The sequence below is a fragment of the Vicia villosa genome, linkage group LG4 (genome assembly GCF_029867415.1).
Source record: "Vicia villosa cultivar HV-30 ecotype Madison, WI linkage group LG4, Vvil1.0, whole genome shotgun sequence".
NCBI lineage: Eukaryota > Viridiplantae > Streptophyta > Magnoliopsida > Fabales > Fabaceae > Vicia > Vicia villosa.
The window spans coordinates 9472001-9486818 of record NC_081183.1 but is presented as its reverse complement, the minus strand read 5'-3'; the positions used below and the strand labels follow the sequence as shown (position 1 = coordinate 9486818).

The 14818-nt window shown below is 32.8% G+C and overlaps 1 protein-coding gene across 1 annotated transcript; it reads left to right on the top strand.

Moving 5' to 3' along the window:
- Positions 1 to 9071: 9071 nt before the first annotated feature.
- LOC131598787 (U-box domain-containing protein 21-like) lies at positions 9072 to 10827 on the top strand. Its single transcript, XM_058871357.1, has one exon. It carries the CDS (start codon positions 9355 to 9357, stop codon positions 10669 to 10671), a length of 1317 nt encoding a protein of 438 aa, XP_058727340.1. The 5' UTR covers positions 9072 to 9354; the 3' UTR covers positions 10672 to 10827.
- Positions 10828 to 14818: the final 3991 nt, after the last annotated feature.

Here is a 14818-nt window from a genome sequence, read left to right as displayed (position 1 = left end):
TTAAATTGAGACAAGATATTATCTTTGTCCATAAATATAGAATTCTGTTGAAAAACTTTCACATTTTATTTATCAGGCAATTTTTTTTAAATAACCATATATTAAAAAAAATAACGTAAATAATCATGTTTCAGAGAAAATTATACAAATATATGTTTAATGCAGAAGACATGGTTATTTGTGTAATTTTCTCCGAGACGTGGTTATTTGCGTAATTTTTTTTAATACATGGTTTTTAAAAAAAAAATTCTTATCAGGCTTTTCAAATTTTTAGTTGAATTAATGATTACTTTATTAAAATATATCTAATTTGTAAGGATTAAGTACAAAAAGTTATTATTTTTTCCTCTTATAACCATTTTTGTAATTGAATTTGCAAGGATTGAGATAAGGGTTTGGGTAATTTGTAATTGATAGTCATTTTGGTAATTGAATTTGTTAGTGAAGAATGGAGAAATATTTAAGTGTTCACAATTTCAAATAGAAGTTATTTGGACATACATAAAAAAACAGATATCATTTAATTATTTTAAATATAAATATTTTTTTATTATCTTAATTATTTTAAATATGATAATATACAGTATGTTAATCCACACAATATTGCCACCTTATAAAGATCTTATGATGAATGAAATTAACTGAGTATGTAACTATTTATAGGGATCAAATTGTCTTTCTGGGTTGAAGCCCTTTTTTTTTCCTAAGTAAATATCTAAGCTTTTGAGATAATTCTAATTTTTACGTGTCAATGTTGCTTTAAATATTAGAGTCAGTCAGCAGTATCTAGCTCAACTTTCAAAATGTTTGTACCTATGAATTTTTTGAAGTTGTGCGGCCCGATCTAGTTTTATCGGACTTTACAATGGATGAGTACACTAATTTGATAACTCTATCGGTGGTAGGTTAATAAGAGTCGCAATGTTTGTTTGAGTCTAAAAGGTATGAAAAGTCCGTCCTCTATGTACAATGATTGCCAGTTAATTTAAGGTCTTAGAGGCTTAGAATCACACCAATTTATTTGTTATTATGGTACATGTCTCATTGTCTAGCTAAGGACAATAAATGACATCAAGCTCCTTGTCTCTGTCAGAGGTCGGTCGTTATGACTGCTAGTTTGTTCTTAAACTATGTTTGCATATTGAAGTGTATCAACTACTAGGGAGTGAATATGGTTTGGGTAAACATGATAAATTCGACCAAATTCATTCAAATTGATCCAAAAAATTGGGTTGGGTCGAGTAGGGATGGCAATGGACAGGATATGAGTACTCTAGTATTCATCCTCATATCTGTGGTTGAAAAATCTCCTTATCTAAGTTCATATCCGTTTGGGTAACAACTTTAGCATCCGTACCCAGTCTCTCTGGGTATGTGAGTACCCATACTTGTATCGTTACCCACATTTCTAATAAAAAAATAAGTATATCAACTATAAAATATCAAATCATTTTAAATTTTTAAGAATATTTAAATGTTTTCAAAAAATTTATTGTTGAAAACAAGTATATCAACTATAAAATATCAAATTGTTTAGGGTCGGGTAGCCCATATTGACAGCTCTACCCGTCGGGCATGCCTGTTTTTCCCGCACTTTTGCGCGGCAAGGTTTTAGGCTCGCTTTGTTTAATGTGTCTGCCCCATTTTTTTCAAGCTTATGCGGACATGGGTTTTTTCATACAATTTTATAACTTTTAGGCCTATTATTCAATGCTCGCGAGTCTTCCCCGCTCCGCCCTCATTATTTGCGGGATAGGGCAAGGTTTTAGACCCGCACTCTCAAATATGACTGTCCCACCCTATTTTTTTGCGGACATTTGCAGGGCGGACATGCCCGTTTGCCACCTTTAATTATAGGTAAAAACCCACACCTAATCCTAAAAAATTCATAGTTTTTTTTTATAATAGAATTCATAGCTTATTGAGTGATTTTTTTTTTTTTTTGTAATTTGATGAGTGATGACTTTGATGTATTTAATCTTATTGCTTAAATTACAACTCTCTTAAATATTTTTTATTTTGTGAGTTATGCTTTTAACTTATTTAGGATATCATATTTTGATTATTTTTATGCTAAATCTTACAAATTGCAGGTATTTTATGCAATTTTAAATATTATCATAATCTAATTTTAGACTCAGGCTTTTAACTTATTTAGGATATCGTATTTTGATTATATATTGCTAAATATTGTAAATTTTGGGTATTTTATACAATTTTAGATATTATCATAATGTAATTTTGGTTTTTGAACTTATGTTTACGATGAATTTTATAGTGCATTTAGATATTTTATATTTAAAAGAATAGCGGTAATAAGTTATACTATTTATTAATAAAAATGGTTAGAACACTTTTAGAAAAATAATATGAGATACCATTTATAATTATATAAGAAAGAAAAAAATTGGATGATTCATTACCCAACTCAATGCTACCTATATATTTTATTGAAATCGGCCCAGTAATAATGCATGTGATTATTTTATCTCACTCAAACTAATGTATTAAATTCAATTCAAACCGAATCATGTACACCATTATCAACTATCAAACTTATGTGTCTACTTAGCGTCGACCTTTGACCCATTTATGTAGAGGTCATTCCATGCATCGGTTCGTATTCGACCCATTGATTTTTTATTTAATTTAATTTATTATAAATCAATGCAAAATACAAATATTATTAATTCTTAAAAGGTATGTATATAAAAATTAGATGTATATAACAATAAAATTTTATAGTTAGTATTTTTATTGTATTTAAAAATATATGATACGTTGAAAAACATTAAATAGTTCTATGAATTTATGAAAACGTATATATTTGATTTACTCAATAAAAATTACTATTGATTTGACAATTATATTAATGAAATTTAAGTTACTTAAAAGTATTATACATAGTAACTAAAGTTATATTTTTGTCAGGGCCGGGATGTGAACTCGAACAAAGAATAGAATATATGTCAGTATACAAGACTGCTCAGAGACCGGATCCGACTACTCAGTCAGGTCTTATTCGGGTATGAAGTCGGATGAGATTAGCCAGTAAAAGACTTGTCGGGATGTAGTCCAGGGCCGGTTAAGCTAAATAGGATGTCGGATATGGGATCAGTGCGCTAAAGTTGATTTACATGAAACCGAACCCGAGGAGAGTAAGAGTCGTAACTGTAGCTTGATGATGACACAAACGTTATATGGTTTTAATTACATGTGTTTATGGCGACAACGACCATTACAGTTCCATGAATGGCACACCTTTAATGGGGTAATGAGAAGCTGTTGGAGGCCTATATAAAGGCACCTGCATGAATGGAAAAAACATCTGAAAAGCACACAGAACAAACACAAACAAAAACATACTGCCATACATTTAAGGATCTTCCTGACCATAGCATGGAAACTAACTTTTTAGTGTTTTAGCAAGAACATTTGTCGCCTATAGTAGGGCCTTGGTAAAATTTTCCTAAGGCCACACAAGAAAATCTTTAAGAAATCAATTGTTGTACCAACAACGTGATGTCAAGTGAAGGTGATCCACCGGACTTAGCACATTTGGTGGGTTTGATAGAGGCCCTTCGACAACAAAATGAGACACTGCAAGATAGTGTCCAGATTTTACAGGCACAAAGTTAGGCGGATGGGGATATGGAAGAGGAGCTTCTGGATCCCCAGTCACTCTCCGAGGCGATATGGGACGAGGAAGTTCCAAGAATTTCAAACCACCATCGTTGATGTCTTTCGATGGTAAGTCCGACCCTCAGTTAATAATCAAATGGCAATAGCTGGAGCTTCTGACTCGCTAAAGTGCAAATTCATGGATGGAACCTTCAAGAATGTAGCTTTGAGGTGGTATATGAGTCTCCCGCGATATTCTATCGTTAGTTACCAGGACTTAAGAAATAAGATGGCACAACATTTCTCAACAAGTAAACATCAAAAAGTATTGACGACTAACTTGTTTAATGTTCGACAAGCGCAATTGGAATCTCTTAGAGAGTATCTAACGCGGTTCAATGAGGAAACTATTAAGGTTTCTCATCAAAAGGTTAAAGACGAGCATGGACATGGAAAACTTGGAATACTTGAATTAAGGTGATGCGTTAAGAAAAAATCATGTAATTCAAGTGCTGTAACCGGTTAACACGGAAGTGTAATCAGTTACAGCTTGGTGAAAAACACTTCTGGAAAGAGAAAAAACACTTGTATGAGTTGGCGTAATCGATTACGCATTCGCAGTAATCGGCTACTAGTAACCGGTTACACCTAATTGTGTTTTTGCAATTTGTGTCAGATGTAACCTATTACAGCAACCACAATTTTTTGCTTTTTCTTGCTTTTGAATTGTATGTTTTGTGTGTCAACCACTTTGTAATACTTGTATAAATGTCTTGGAGACATCCTCATCAATAATAATGAAAAATATCATTCTCACACACTCCCTCTCTCTAATTCTCTCCCCTTTCACTATCTCTTTCTCCGCATACTCCATTCTTTACCAATCTTGTGATTGAATGTTCCAACACAATTGAGGCAGAATATGTTGTTGCGAATATCTCTTGCACGCAAATTATCTGAATGAAACATTAGTTAAGCGATTACAGAGTTAATCTTGATGCTATCCTGATAAAATGTGACAACAATAACGCCATTGATAGAGTGATATATTATTAAATGATAGAGGAGTATAATAGAATTTATATTATTAGTTATCAATATTGTTATTGGGCTTTTACTAGTATTTGGGTCTTTAAGTTTATTACCCACTAGAAGTATTATGTATTGTAGTCTCATTGAGACTTTAGGGGATCAATCAAAAGAAATCAAATTATTTTTTTTATCTCTATTTCCTTAGTTTATTTTAATGTCTTTCTCTTTTTATTGTTGAACCCTAAATTGATAGTTTATTTCAATGATAGAGTGATATATTATTATTATTATTATTCTTAGTATTATTATTAGTATTATTATTATTATTAGTATTATTATTATTATTAGTATTGGGCTTTAATTGTATTTGGGCTTTTAGTTTTATTATCCATTATGGAGGTTATATAATGTAGTGTCTTTGACACATTTGAAATATCAATGAAAAGAAATGAAGTTTAATTTTTATAGCTTAGTTTTATCTTTCTCTTAGTTTTACAGCTTTTTCATAGTTTTATTAGGTTTAGGGTTCTAGCATCCTAACATTGGTGCTTTCATTCTTGCACTCAACCTCTTCTATGGCATATTCTTGCTACATTCCATATCAACAACAACACAACACCTTCATTCCTCCATCCGAAAACCAATATCACACATGTTATTACCCATCCATAAATCTTCCATTTCCAACCTTCATTCCATACCAACAACACCACATCATTTCCGATTCACATCAACAACCACCTTTCACCTTCTCTTATCCTTATGAGTCCATGGTCACACACACAACACCTTCATCACCTAACCATATTTCAACACCTTTACCTCAAGATTTCTATTCACAAGTTGAAACTTTAAAACAATATATAACCGAAACTCATGAAATCTCTAACAGATCTAGAGATGAGTTGAAAGAACAAATTCAGAATCTTTCTAATTCATTCAAAAAAACACAAGAAAAATGGAAAGAGAAATATGTTCTGAGCACTATGAAAAAACACATGGAGGAAGAAAATGAAGGAATCAAAAAAGTTTTTGTTTCACAAATTTCATCCTCAGTGATATCTCCGGCAACAACTCCGGCGAAAATTCCGGCACCTTCTCCGGCGAAAATTCCGGCGGTGTTTTCTCCGGTGAGAATTCTGACATCACCTCCGGCGACTCTTTCAAAGATAAATCCGACATCATTTCGGGTGAAAACTCCGGTATCACTTTCGACAAAATTTTCCGATTTGCAACTGCCTTCGGCCAAACCTCCAGATCTACAACTTTTACCGGCAAAGCTATTGGATCTGAAACGACCACAGAAACAACCACCGGAAAAATCACCGGATCTGCAGCAGCTGCCGGCGAAACCACCGGATTTTACGACAAACACAGGTGGAAACTCCGATTTTTCTTTCATACTTTCAAATCTGAGACATTATTTTTTCGTTTTTGATCCCGGTGGTGATAAATTGTTAACGGTATCTCTTCTCCGGCGTCATCCACGTGGTTTGAGAGACATAGTTAAAGCAAAATGGTGAAAAAAAAAAGGTGAGTTAGAGATGAGTGAAAGAAGATAAGAGGTTCTGTGTCAAAAAAAAAAAAGAGAAACACGAAACAAATTTTCTCTCTCCAATTCATATTCTCTCCCCAATTCTGTTCTCTCTCCAATCTCATGGGCAGTAAATAAAAAAAAAATAATAAAAAAAATCAATCATTTAATGCCAGCTAGCATTTATTCAATGTTATCCTATTAGCTTGTCCTCCACATTCTGTTATTTCCTAAACTTCTAACCATAACACCCATAAAATTGCCTCCCTCCCACTTTCCATTATTATATTTTCCATTTTGATCTTTTCATTGGTTTCTTTTCACAAGCTATATGTTAACTTGTGTGAAAAAAATATTTTAATTTTAGTGTTAATTTTTAGAACCTTGAGGACAAGGTTCAAGTGGACCCCGCGGCAATGATAGAGTGATATATTATTATTATTATTCTTAGTATTATTATTAGTATTATTATTATTAGTATTATTATTATTATTAGTATTATTATTATTATTAGTATTGGGCTTTAATTGTATTTGGGCTTTTAGTTTTATTATCCATTATGGAGGTTATATAATGTAGTGTCTTTGACACATTTGAAATATCAATGAAAAGAAATGAAGTTTAATTTTTATAGCTTAGTTTTATCTTTCTCTTAGTTTTACAGCTTTTTCATAGTTTTATTAGGTTTAGGGTTCTAGCATCCTAACACCATAAACCTCACTAAGAATTTAGTACTTCATTCCAAGACGAAACATATTAATCTTAGACACTATTTCATTAGAGATCATGCTGAAAAAAAAATTGTGTGATTGAACATCTGTCTTCGTGTAATTTATAGAATTTTTTTCTTTTAATATTTTATTAGAAAAGTATTACTCATTCAATTAATTTTGTTAGTAAAATAAACCAAGCATCATTTAAAAGAAGATTTTGAATTTTGATTAATGAAAATATTTTTTAATTTTCTGAATCATCGGCAAGCCGGTGTGAGTTTATGTGATTGTTGATCTTTTTCACACCTTAAGTGGTTTATGTTTTCTTGTGTTAGAATTATTCTTATTTTAAAATTTTTTTTGAACTTTCTTCAAAACAAATATAAAAACACTAAAGTCAACATGATATGATACTAGAAAGTATCAAAATACTAAAATAACACATGCAAAGAAGTAACATAATTGTTTTTTTTTTTCGTTCTTAGGAATAAAAAGGTGTTGGCGCGTGGAAAGCGTGTGTCACCAAGTCTAACACCCTTAAAAGTAAGAAACCAATGCCATAGACAGTTTCAAACCGTTTGATTTGGGCTGTGCCAGGTATTTTAGTCTAAACATGTTTAGGTATATTTTAATCTCCAAGATTAATGAATAAATTAATATAGTCTCTAAAATTAGTGATATTTAAAAATAACTGGTTCTAGAGACAAAATGCATTTCATCAACATCACTAAAGACAAAAACAAACAGATAAGAGAGAGCAAGATATTGATTTAAACCAAAAATTATATATTTGTAAGGATTAATTTTATATTAAAAATAAATTATAATTTAATGTAAAAGTTATTTTTTATTAATAACATACAAAATAAAAATTGAAGAGATGGAGTGAATAATAGTAAAAAGTATCATACGAAAATAAAATTTAATTTTTATTCAATAAAGTAACTTATAATTTAAAATAAAAAGAGTAAGTAAAAAAATAAAAAATCACAAATAATATTTGAAAATATTTTCATCAATCAAATTTTAGTAAAAAAATCTATTTGATATGTTATTTACTAAAACAACTTATAACTTAAAATAGAAAAGGTAACTAAGTTAAATACACTGACTTTTTAGTAATCTATTTTCCATATATTACGTTAAATACACAATAAAATTTTTAAAAAATATTATAGGGGTAAAGCAAATCTCCCATATATTACGAGAGATATTGTGTATTTAACTCTTCTTATTATAATTTGATTACTAAAATATATTGTATATTTTAGTAATCAAATTATAATAAGAAGAGTTAAATACACAATATCTCTCGTAATATATGAGAGATTTGTTTTACCCTCATAATATTTTTTATAAATTTTATAATCTTTTTTTTTGAATTTTTGAATTTAAAAGTTAATAAAAAAATATATTATAGAAAATAACTCTTCAGTTAGGGGATAAAATACATAAAACTTAAACATTTTAAGAGAATCTAAAAATTTTCTTTTATAGGAGATAAACAACTCTTGCCAATGTTACAAAAGTATTGTATATAAATAAATATCATATTTAATGTTTAAAACTAATAGTTATCTAAATCACAAAAAATTTACCATCTAAATAAAATTTAAATAGACAAATATTGTGGTCCAAATTTCTATCCATAAATCCCACCACAAGTTCATATTTATAATTATGTATTAATATAAACAATTTATTGACATTAAAAAATGAACAACTTTTAAAATATAATAATAAAACAATTTTAAATATCATTAACATTCTTCAATCTTAGTCTATATTAATAACATTCTTAAAAAATACAAACTACATCAATCTTAATCCAACGGTGGAGATGTGTTGAATATACATCTAGTCCAAATCCCAACCGTTCATTCCTATTACCTTACCTCATAATACCATTCTCTATATTTTACCCATTCCTCTCTTTGACTCAAAATTCTTCAATGGTCAATATTCAAATCATAACTCCTCTACTATACAAATTAATCCAAATCTCATTCTCTTTCTCTCTCTTCAATTTTGAATCTTTCTCATTAGAATACTTCCTAAGGTCCAACCTTTGAAGTTGAAAACTCCCTTTGTATGAAAAGTACCTTTTGGTCAATAGCAACATACCCACAAAACACACATGAGAAATACATACATGAATGAACATACACCCATAATTATTTTCAACCAAAGTTTCAAACTTGATCAACAAAAAAAAAAAACCCAACAAAAATTGTTTTTTTTTTTTGTTGTTGTCTATATATATGTGCATGAACATACCAAATTGAAAACCCATTAATATTTTCTACCAAAGTTTCAATCTTGAATCAACCCATTAATATTTTCTACCAAAGTTTCAATCTTTATCAACAAAAAAAGCAACCCAAAAATAAAAATTCCATTTTTTTTATTTCTTTGATAACTAAAGTTTATAATTTCTTTTCAATTTTTTTTGAGATGGTGTTAGGATGGGGAAGAAGGAAGAACAACAAAAAGAACAAAGGTGGAAAACCAAACATGGAAGTGGTGATACCAAATCAATATAAGTGTCCAATAACTCTAGATTTGATGAAGGATCCGGTTACATTATCAACCGGAATCACTTATGATAGAGAGAGTGTTGAAAGATGGTTTGATGAAGGAAACATCACATGTCCACTTACAAACCAAGTAGTGAGAAATTTTGACATGATTCCAAATCATTCTCTTAGGATAATGATTCAAGATTGGTGTGTTGAGAATAGACAAAATGGTGTGGAGAGGATTCCGACTCCGAGGATACCGATTAGCCCGACCGATGTTTCGGAGCTTGTTTTTCGGGTTAAGGAATGTGCAAGAGGTTTGGATCAATATGGTTGTGTTGAGTTGGTTCAAAAGATGGAGAGATGGAGTAATGAAAGTGAGAGGAATAAGAGATGTATAGTTGAGAATGGAGCAATAAGTGGTTTGGCTTTAGCTTTTGAGGCTTTTGCTAATGATTCTATTGAGAGGAATTTGATTGTTTTAGAAGTGATTTTGTCATCACTTAATTGGATGTTTCCACTTCAACTAGAAGCTCAAGAGTCTCTAGGTTCAAAAGCTTCTTTGCATTGCATGGTTTGGTTTTTGAAGCATCAAGATGTTAAGGGAAAAGAAAAAGCTATAATTGCATTGAAAGAGATTCTTTCTTTTGGTGATGAGAAGCATGTGGAAGCACTTTTGGAGATTGGAGGAGTTAATGAGCTTTTGATTGAGTTCATTAACAAGAGAATTAGTCCTATAATCACAAAAGCTTCATTGAGGATTGTTTGGTATTTGGTTTCATCCAATTCTAGCTTCAATGAAAAGCTAAAATTTTCATTAGTTGAATTGGGTTTGGTTTCTTCAATTTTGAACATTCTTATTGACTCAGAAAAAAGTGTTTGTGAAAAAGCTTTTACTATTTTGGATTCTTTATTAAGCTGTGATTTTGGAAGGGAAAAAGCTTTTGAGAATGACTTAACAATTCCTTTGTTGGTAAAGAAAATATTGAGGGTTTCACCATTGACTACAGAGTTTTCTGTTTCTTGTATTTGGAAGCTATGCAAATATGAAGAGAAAAGCTATGAAGGAAAAGCTTTGATAGAAGCACTTCAAGTAGGTGCTTTTCAGAAGCTATTATTGGTGTTACAAGTTGGTTGTAGTGATGAGACAAAAGAAAAAGCAACTGATCTTCTCAAATTGATGAATCCTTATAGGGCTGAGTTAGAAGAATGCATTGATTCAGATTTCAAGAATCTTAAGAGATCATATTAACTTTTTAAGTTTTGTAATTTAATTTTTTTCTACCTAGATAATTAATATTACTGTTTGTATAAATGTTTTTTTGGCTTAAGAAATGGATCAATTCAATTTGTGTCATGATGTTCATAAAATCTATAAATAGATAGGGAATATATATATATATAATTGTATTTTTTTTTATATTAGAGAAACGATGATTGCATAATTATTTTTGTACATTTTTTAATACTCCCTCTGGTCCTATTTATAAGAGAAGATTCTCTTTTTAAATACATTGAATAAATAATGTACCTAGATAACATATTGTCCAGATACATTATTTATTCAATGTATCTAAAAAGAGAATCTTCTCTTATAAATAGGACCGGAGGTAGTATATTATTAGTCTTGCTAACTAGTGCCCTAAGGACACATGTTAAAGATACTTTGATTAAAATTTTTGACTAAAATAAAGTCATATTTAAAGTTTCGAAAATTGATTTCACGCATTTCAAAAGAATATTTTTATAATTGATTGCCTTTGAGACACTTGTTAGCATTTGTCTATATTATTTGTTATGTGCTTCAAACTAGAAGTACGGGAAAATTGAATGAGTTTGAGTTATGGTGTAGTGGAGTGAGTTTTTGATACAACAAAGGGTAGACCTGCAAAATTAGTCTTCAGCGTCCAAGTTAATGAATAAGTGAGAAAGTAGTTTGAGTGTGTGAATGAGAGAATATCTGAAATGGCGTGTGCTGAAATTTAAATAGTGTGAGCGATTATGTGATCTTGTATCTCATATGGAAGATCGTCCAATTATATCCGACAGTGGTGAACGCTTTGAGTCATCGATATCTTGGTATGGACGTTCTTAATTGAGTCTCGTAATAATTAAGCTTTAGTGCCCTTAATCATGTAGTCGGCCCAAAACATTATTTATTATTAAGTGAAATTTTATATTTGCTCCACTAAATAACTTTGATCCACTTCTTATTTAGTTGGAATGACTTGGAGAAAGTATAAATTGTTTCTTCATGATGAAGGAATTAGGAAGAATAATAATGATACAAAAGTTTGGATAAGGAAAAACCTTGATGTTGGTTTTGTGTCCTATGATTCTAATTTAAGTTTGAAATCATTAGTGTGGTGTTAATATGGTTCTTCATGTTAGAAGAAATACATGATTGAAGTGTGGAAACAATTAGGCATGTTTGGCATGAAAGCTTTCGTAATTGAATTGAAATTGTATGATCCAATTAAGGATTATTGCATGGTTCTATAAATTAGTTAGAAGAAAAGCATGATAGAAAGTTTGAATAAAAACTTGGCATGTTTGGCATGAAAGCTAATTGGAATCATAAAATATGACAGAAATTAAAGGTTTGATATGTTTGTTAATAAAGTAGAAAAGAGGAGCTTCTTTTTCATCTCCAAAGTGTTTTCCAAAATTATACTTTTTGAAGGGAAAAAAACTACTGAGATCACATTGAGATATGATTGAACAATTGTACGTGCATAGTCTTTAGACTGTTGTGCAAAATTGCAAGTATACTTAACCATAAGTATAAAAGCTAGCCAAAGAGAGTGTTAAGAATATACTCATTCAATTTTCTACTGCTTACGTGTTTTTATTGGTATGATATTCCCGGGAACATGAGAGAGAAAGTAGAGAGAGAAATCAGAGAGGGTAGTGGTAGCCAACCTTGGACAACAGTTGGTCCTAAGAAGAATGGTGTGAAAATGCATGGGAAAGGTTGGGATCTGGCTAACAGAGGTAAGAGAGCATTTGGACGTCCAACGTCCTCCTTTTACTTCACATCGTTCCCGGAGAAGATGAAGGCAAAGGATATGTTCGTTCTTTTTGAAGGGTATGGTCACGTGGATGAGGTAATTATCCTCAATCGTAGAAACAAACATGGGCAGAGATTTTGGTTTGTTCGGTTTTTTGAGGTTGTTGATGATTCGTTGTTGGCTACCAAGCTTGACAATCTTTTTGTGGGGAAGCAAAAACTGTTTGTCAATATCCCAAGGTTTCAGAGGAATGCTAATGAAGATGTGAGGAAGATTTCCGAAGGTTCGAGACACATTTTGGGACAGCAGGATCTGAGGAAGAGGGTGGATGCAAACTTTAGAGATGGGAGGTCTTATGCAGGGGTTGTGACGAAGGAGGCCAAACAAGTGAGTGGTACTTTCACCAAACACCAGCTGCAGTTCGATCAGATCGAAGAAGAAGATATTCAAAGGTTTAGTAAAGCCTATGTAGGGAAGGTGGTAACGGTGGGTTCGACCTATAATATCCAGGATGTATTCGACATGGAGGGTTATTTCGGAATCAAAGCGACTCCTTTGGGAGCTAGACTCTGTTTGCTCGAAGAGAGAGGTGAAGGCTCTGAATTGACCGATCTTATCGAGAGCGGAGCGTCTTGGATGGAGAAGTGGTTTCTGGAGGTGAAAAGGTGGAAGCCGGAGATGGTGGATGAGGAAAGAGTTACTTGGGTGAGATTATTTGGGCTTCCTTGCCATGTTTGGAACGAGAGCTTCTTCAGATTCATTGCATTACCTTTTGGTTCGTTTATTCGAGCTGATAATGACACTGTCTGCCAAGCTAGGTTGGATGTTGCACGGTTCTTAATCAGAACTAGCTGTTTCTCCATTATCAATGAATCTCTTTCTGTAAAGATTGCAGGAGTGGTGATGAGACTGAAAGTGGTAGAAGACACACAAGGTCCGCTTAGGGTTTGTGTTGCTTCGAATCATAAGGAAGATGATTCTAGCTCTTTTTCATCGGCAGAAGTCGCTGATTCTGAGTCCGACCGAGAACTGGCGGCTGATGAGGATGTTGATGAGCAAGGTCTACAGGCGGAGATAGGTGGTGATGGTCGAGGGGAGGGTTTCGAGGCTGAACCGGTCAAAGCAGCTTTTTCTTCCAACATTAATGGAGAAAAGACGTCTTGCATGAATATGGGAGGCACGACTTCTGATGCTTTGTTGGAAAGACAAATTGGTCCTTTTTTAGAGGAGAATAAAGAAGGTTGTGCTGAGTCAATAGGGGGCGTGGCAGGTGCTGTGGGTAATGCTGTTTTGTTGCAACATGAAAAAGGTGTGGGTCCCTTGAATTTCATTAATTCCACAACAGAAGGAAAGAGTCATATGTCAAGCAATTTGAGGAGAGAGACACGGAGGAAGGTATCAGAAGCAGTGGGCCAATTTGATCTAGCAATTAAAGGACTTGGGCCAGTTACGCGTAAGGCCCATTCTTTGGGAGACAAGCCTGTTTTGTTGAAAGAGGGAGGTATTTCCGCTCGTGTTACTCACGTGAAGAATAAGGATGAGGTTGACTTTGTTCAGCCATTTGGGGTACATTCTGAAGGACAACATTTTCATATTTCCAGATCCACTTTTGAACCTTTACGAAGACAGGAAATCCAGGAGGGAAAAAAACCTTTTGTGGCGGTGGATAGTGGATTCATTTCGCAGCATTCTCAGGCGTCCTCCGATTCAATTTCTGACTCTTGCTTGGTGAAGGAAAACGGCAGATTGAAGCCGGGTGATTCTGAGGATGTGGCGTTGAAACTCTGGTCTAAGGCGGTGGCTTTTGGAATCTCTGGGCACGAAAGTAACGGTGTGTATGTGGATGCTATCAAGGAGTTGGAATCCAGGGATGGCTTCTCTTCCGTTAAGCAGGTAGTTCCATCGACCCTTTCTTAATGAATGTTGTATCGTATAACTTGCGAGGATGTGGTTCTGCTTTGAAGAGGAAGCGTTTTAGTCTTCTGATTAAAAAGGAGAATTTTGATATCTGTCTTGTTCAAGAAAGTAAACTTCAGAAGGTTGATGAAAAATTGATTTATGAATTATGGGGTGGATCAGATGTGGAGTGGTGCTTTAAAGCGTCGGATGGGAGATCGGGGGGGTTGATATCTCTTTGGCGTCGGGGGTTATTTGAGCTGAATTTCAGTTTTGTGGGGGAAGGGTTTACGGGTCTGAATGTTTTGTGGAAGGGTGTTAATATCTATATTATTAATGTTTATTCAGCCTGCTGTATTCTTAGAAAGAGGAGGTTTTGGAGTGACTTGTTGAGCTTCAAGGAGAAGTTTCCGGTGGGTGAATGGTGTGTAGGGGGGACTTTAATTCAATTAGAGTGGAGACCGAGAGAAGGGGTAGTTCGAGGGCTATTAA

What these genes read in the sequence shown, in the direction of transcription:
- LOC131598787 (XM_058871357.1), top strand. Translation starts at nt 9,355, where the DNA reads ATGGTGTTAGGATGGGGAAGAAGGAAGAACAACAAAAAGAACAAAGGT.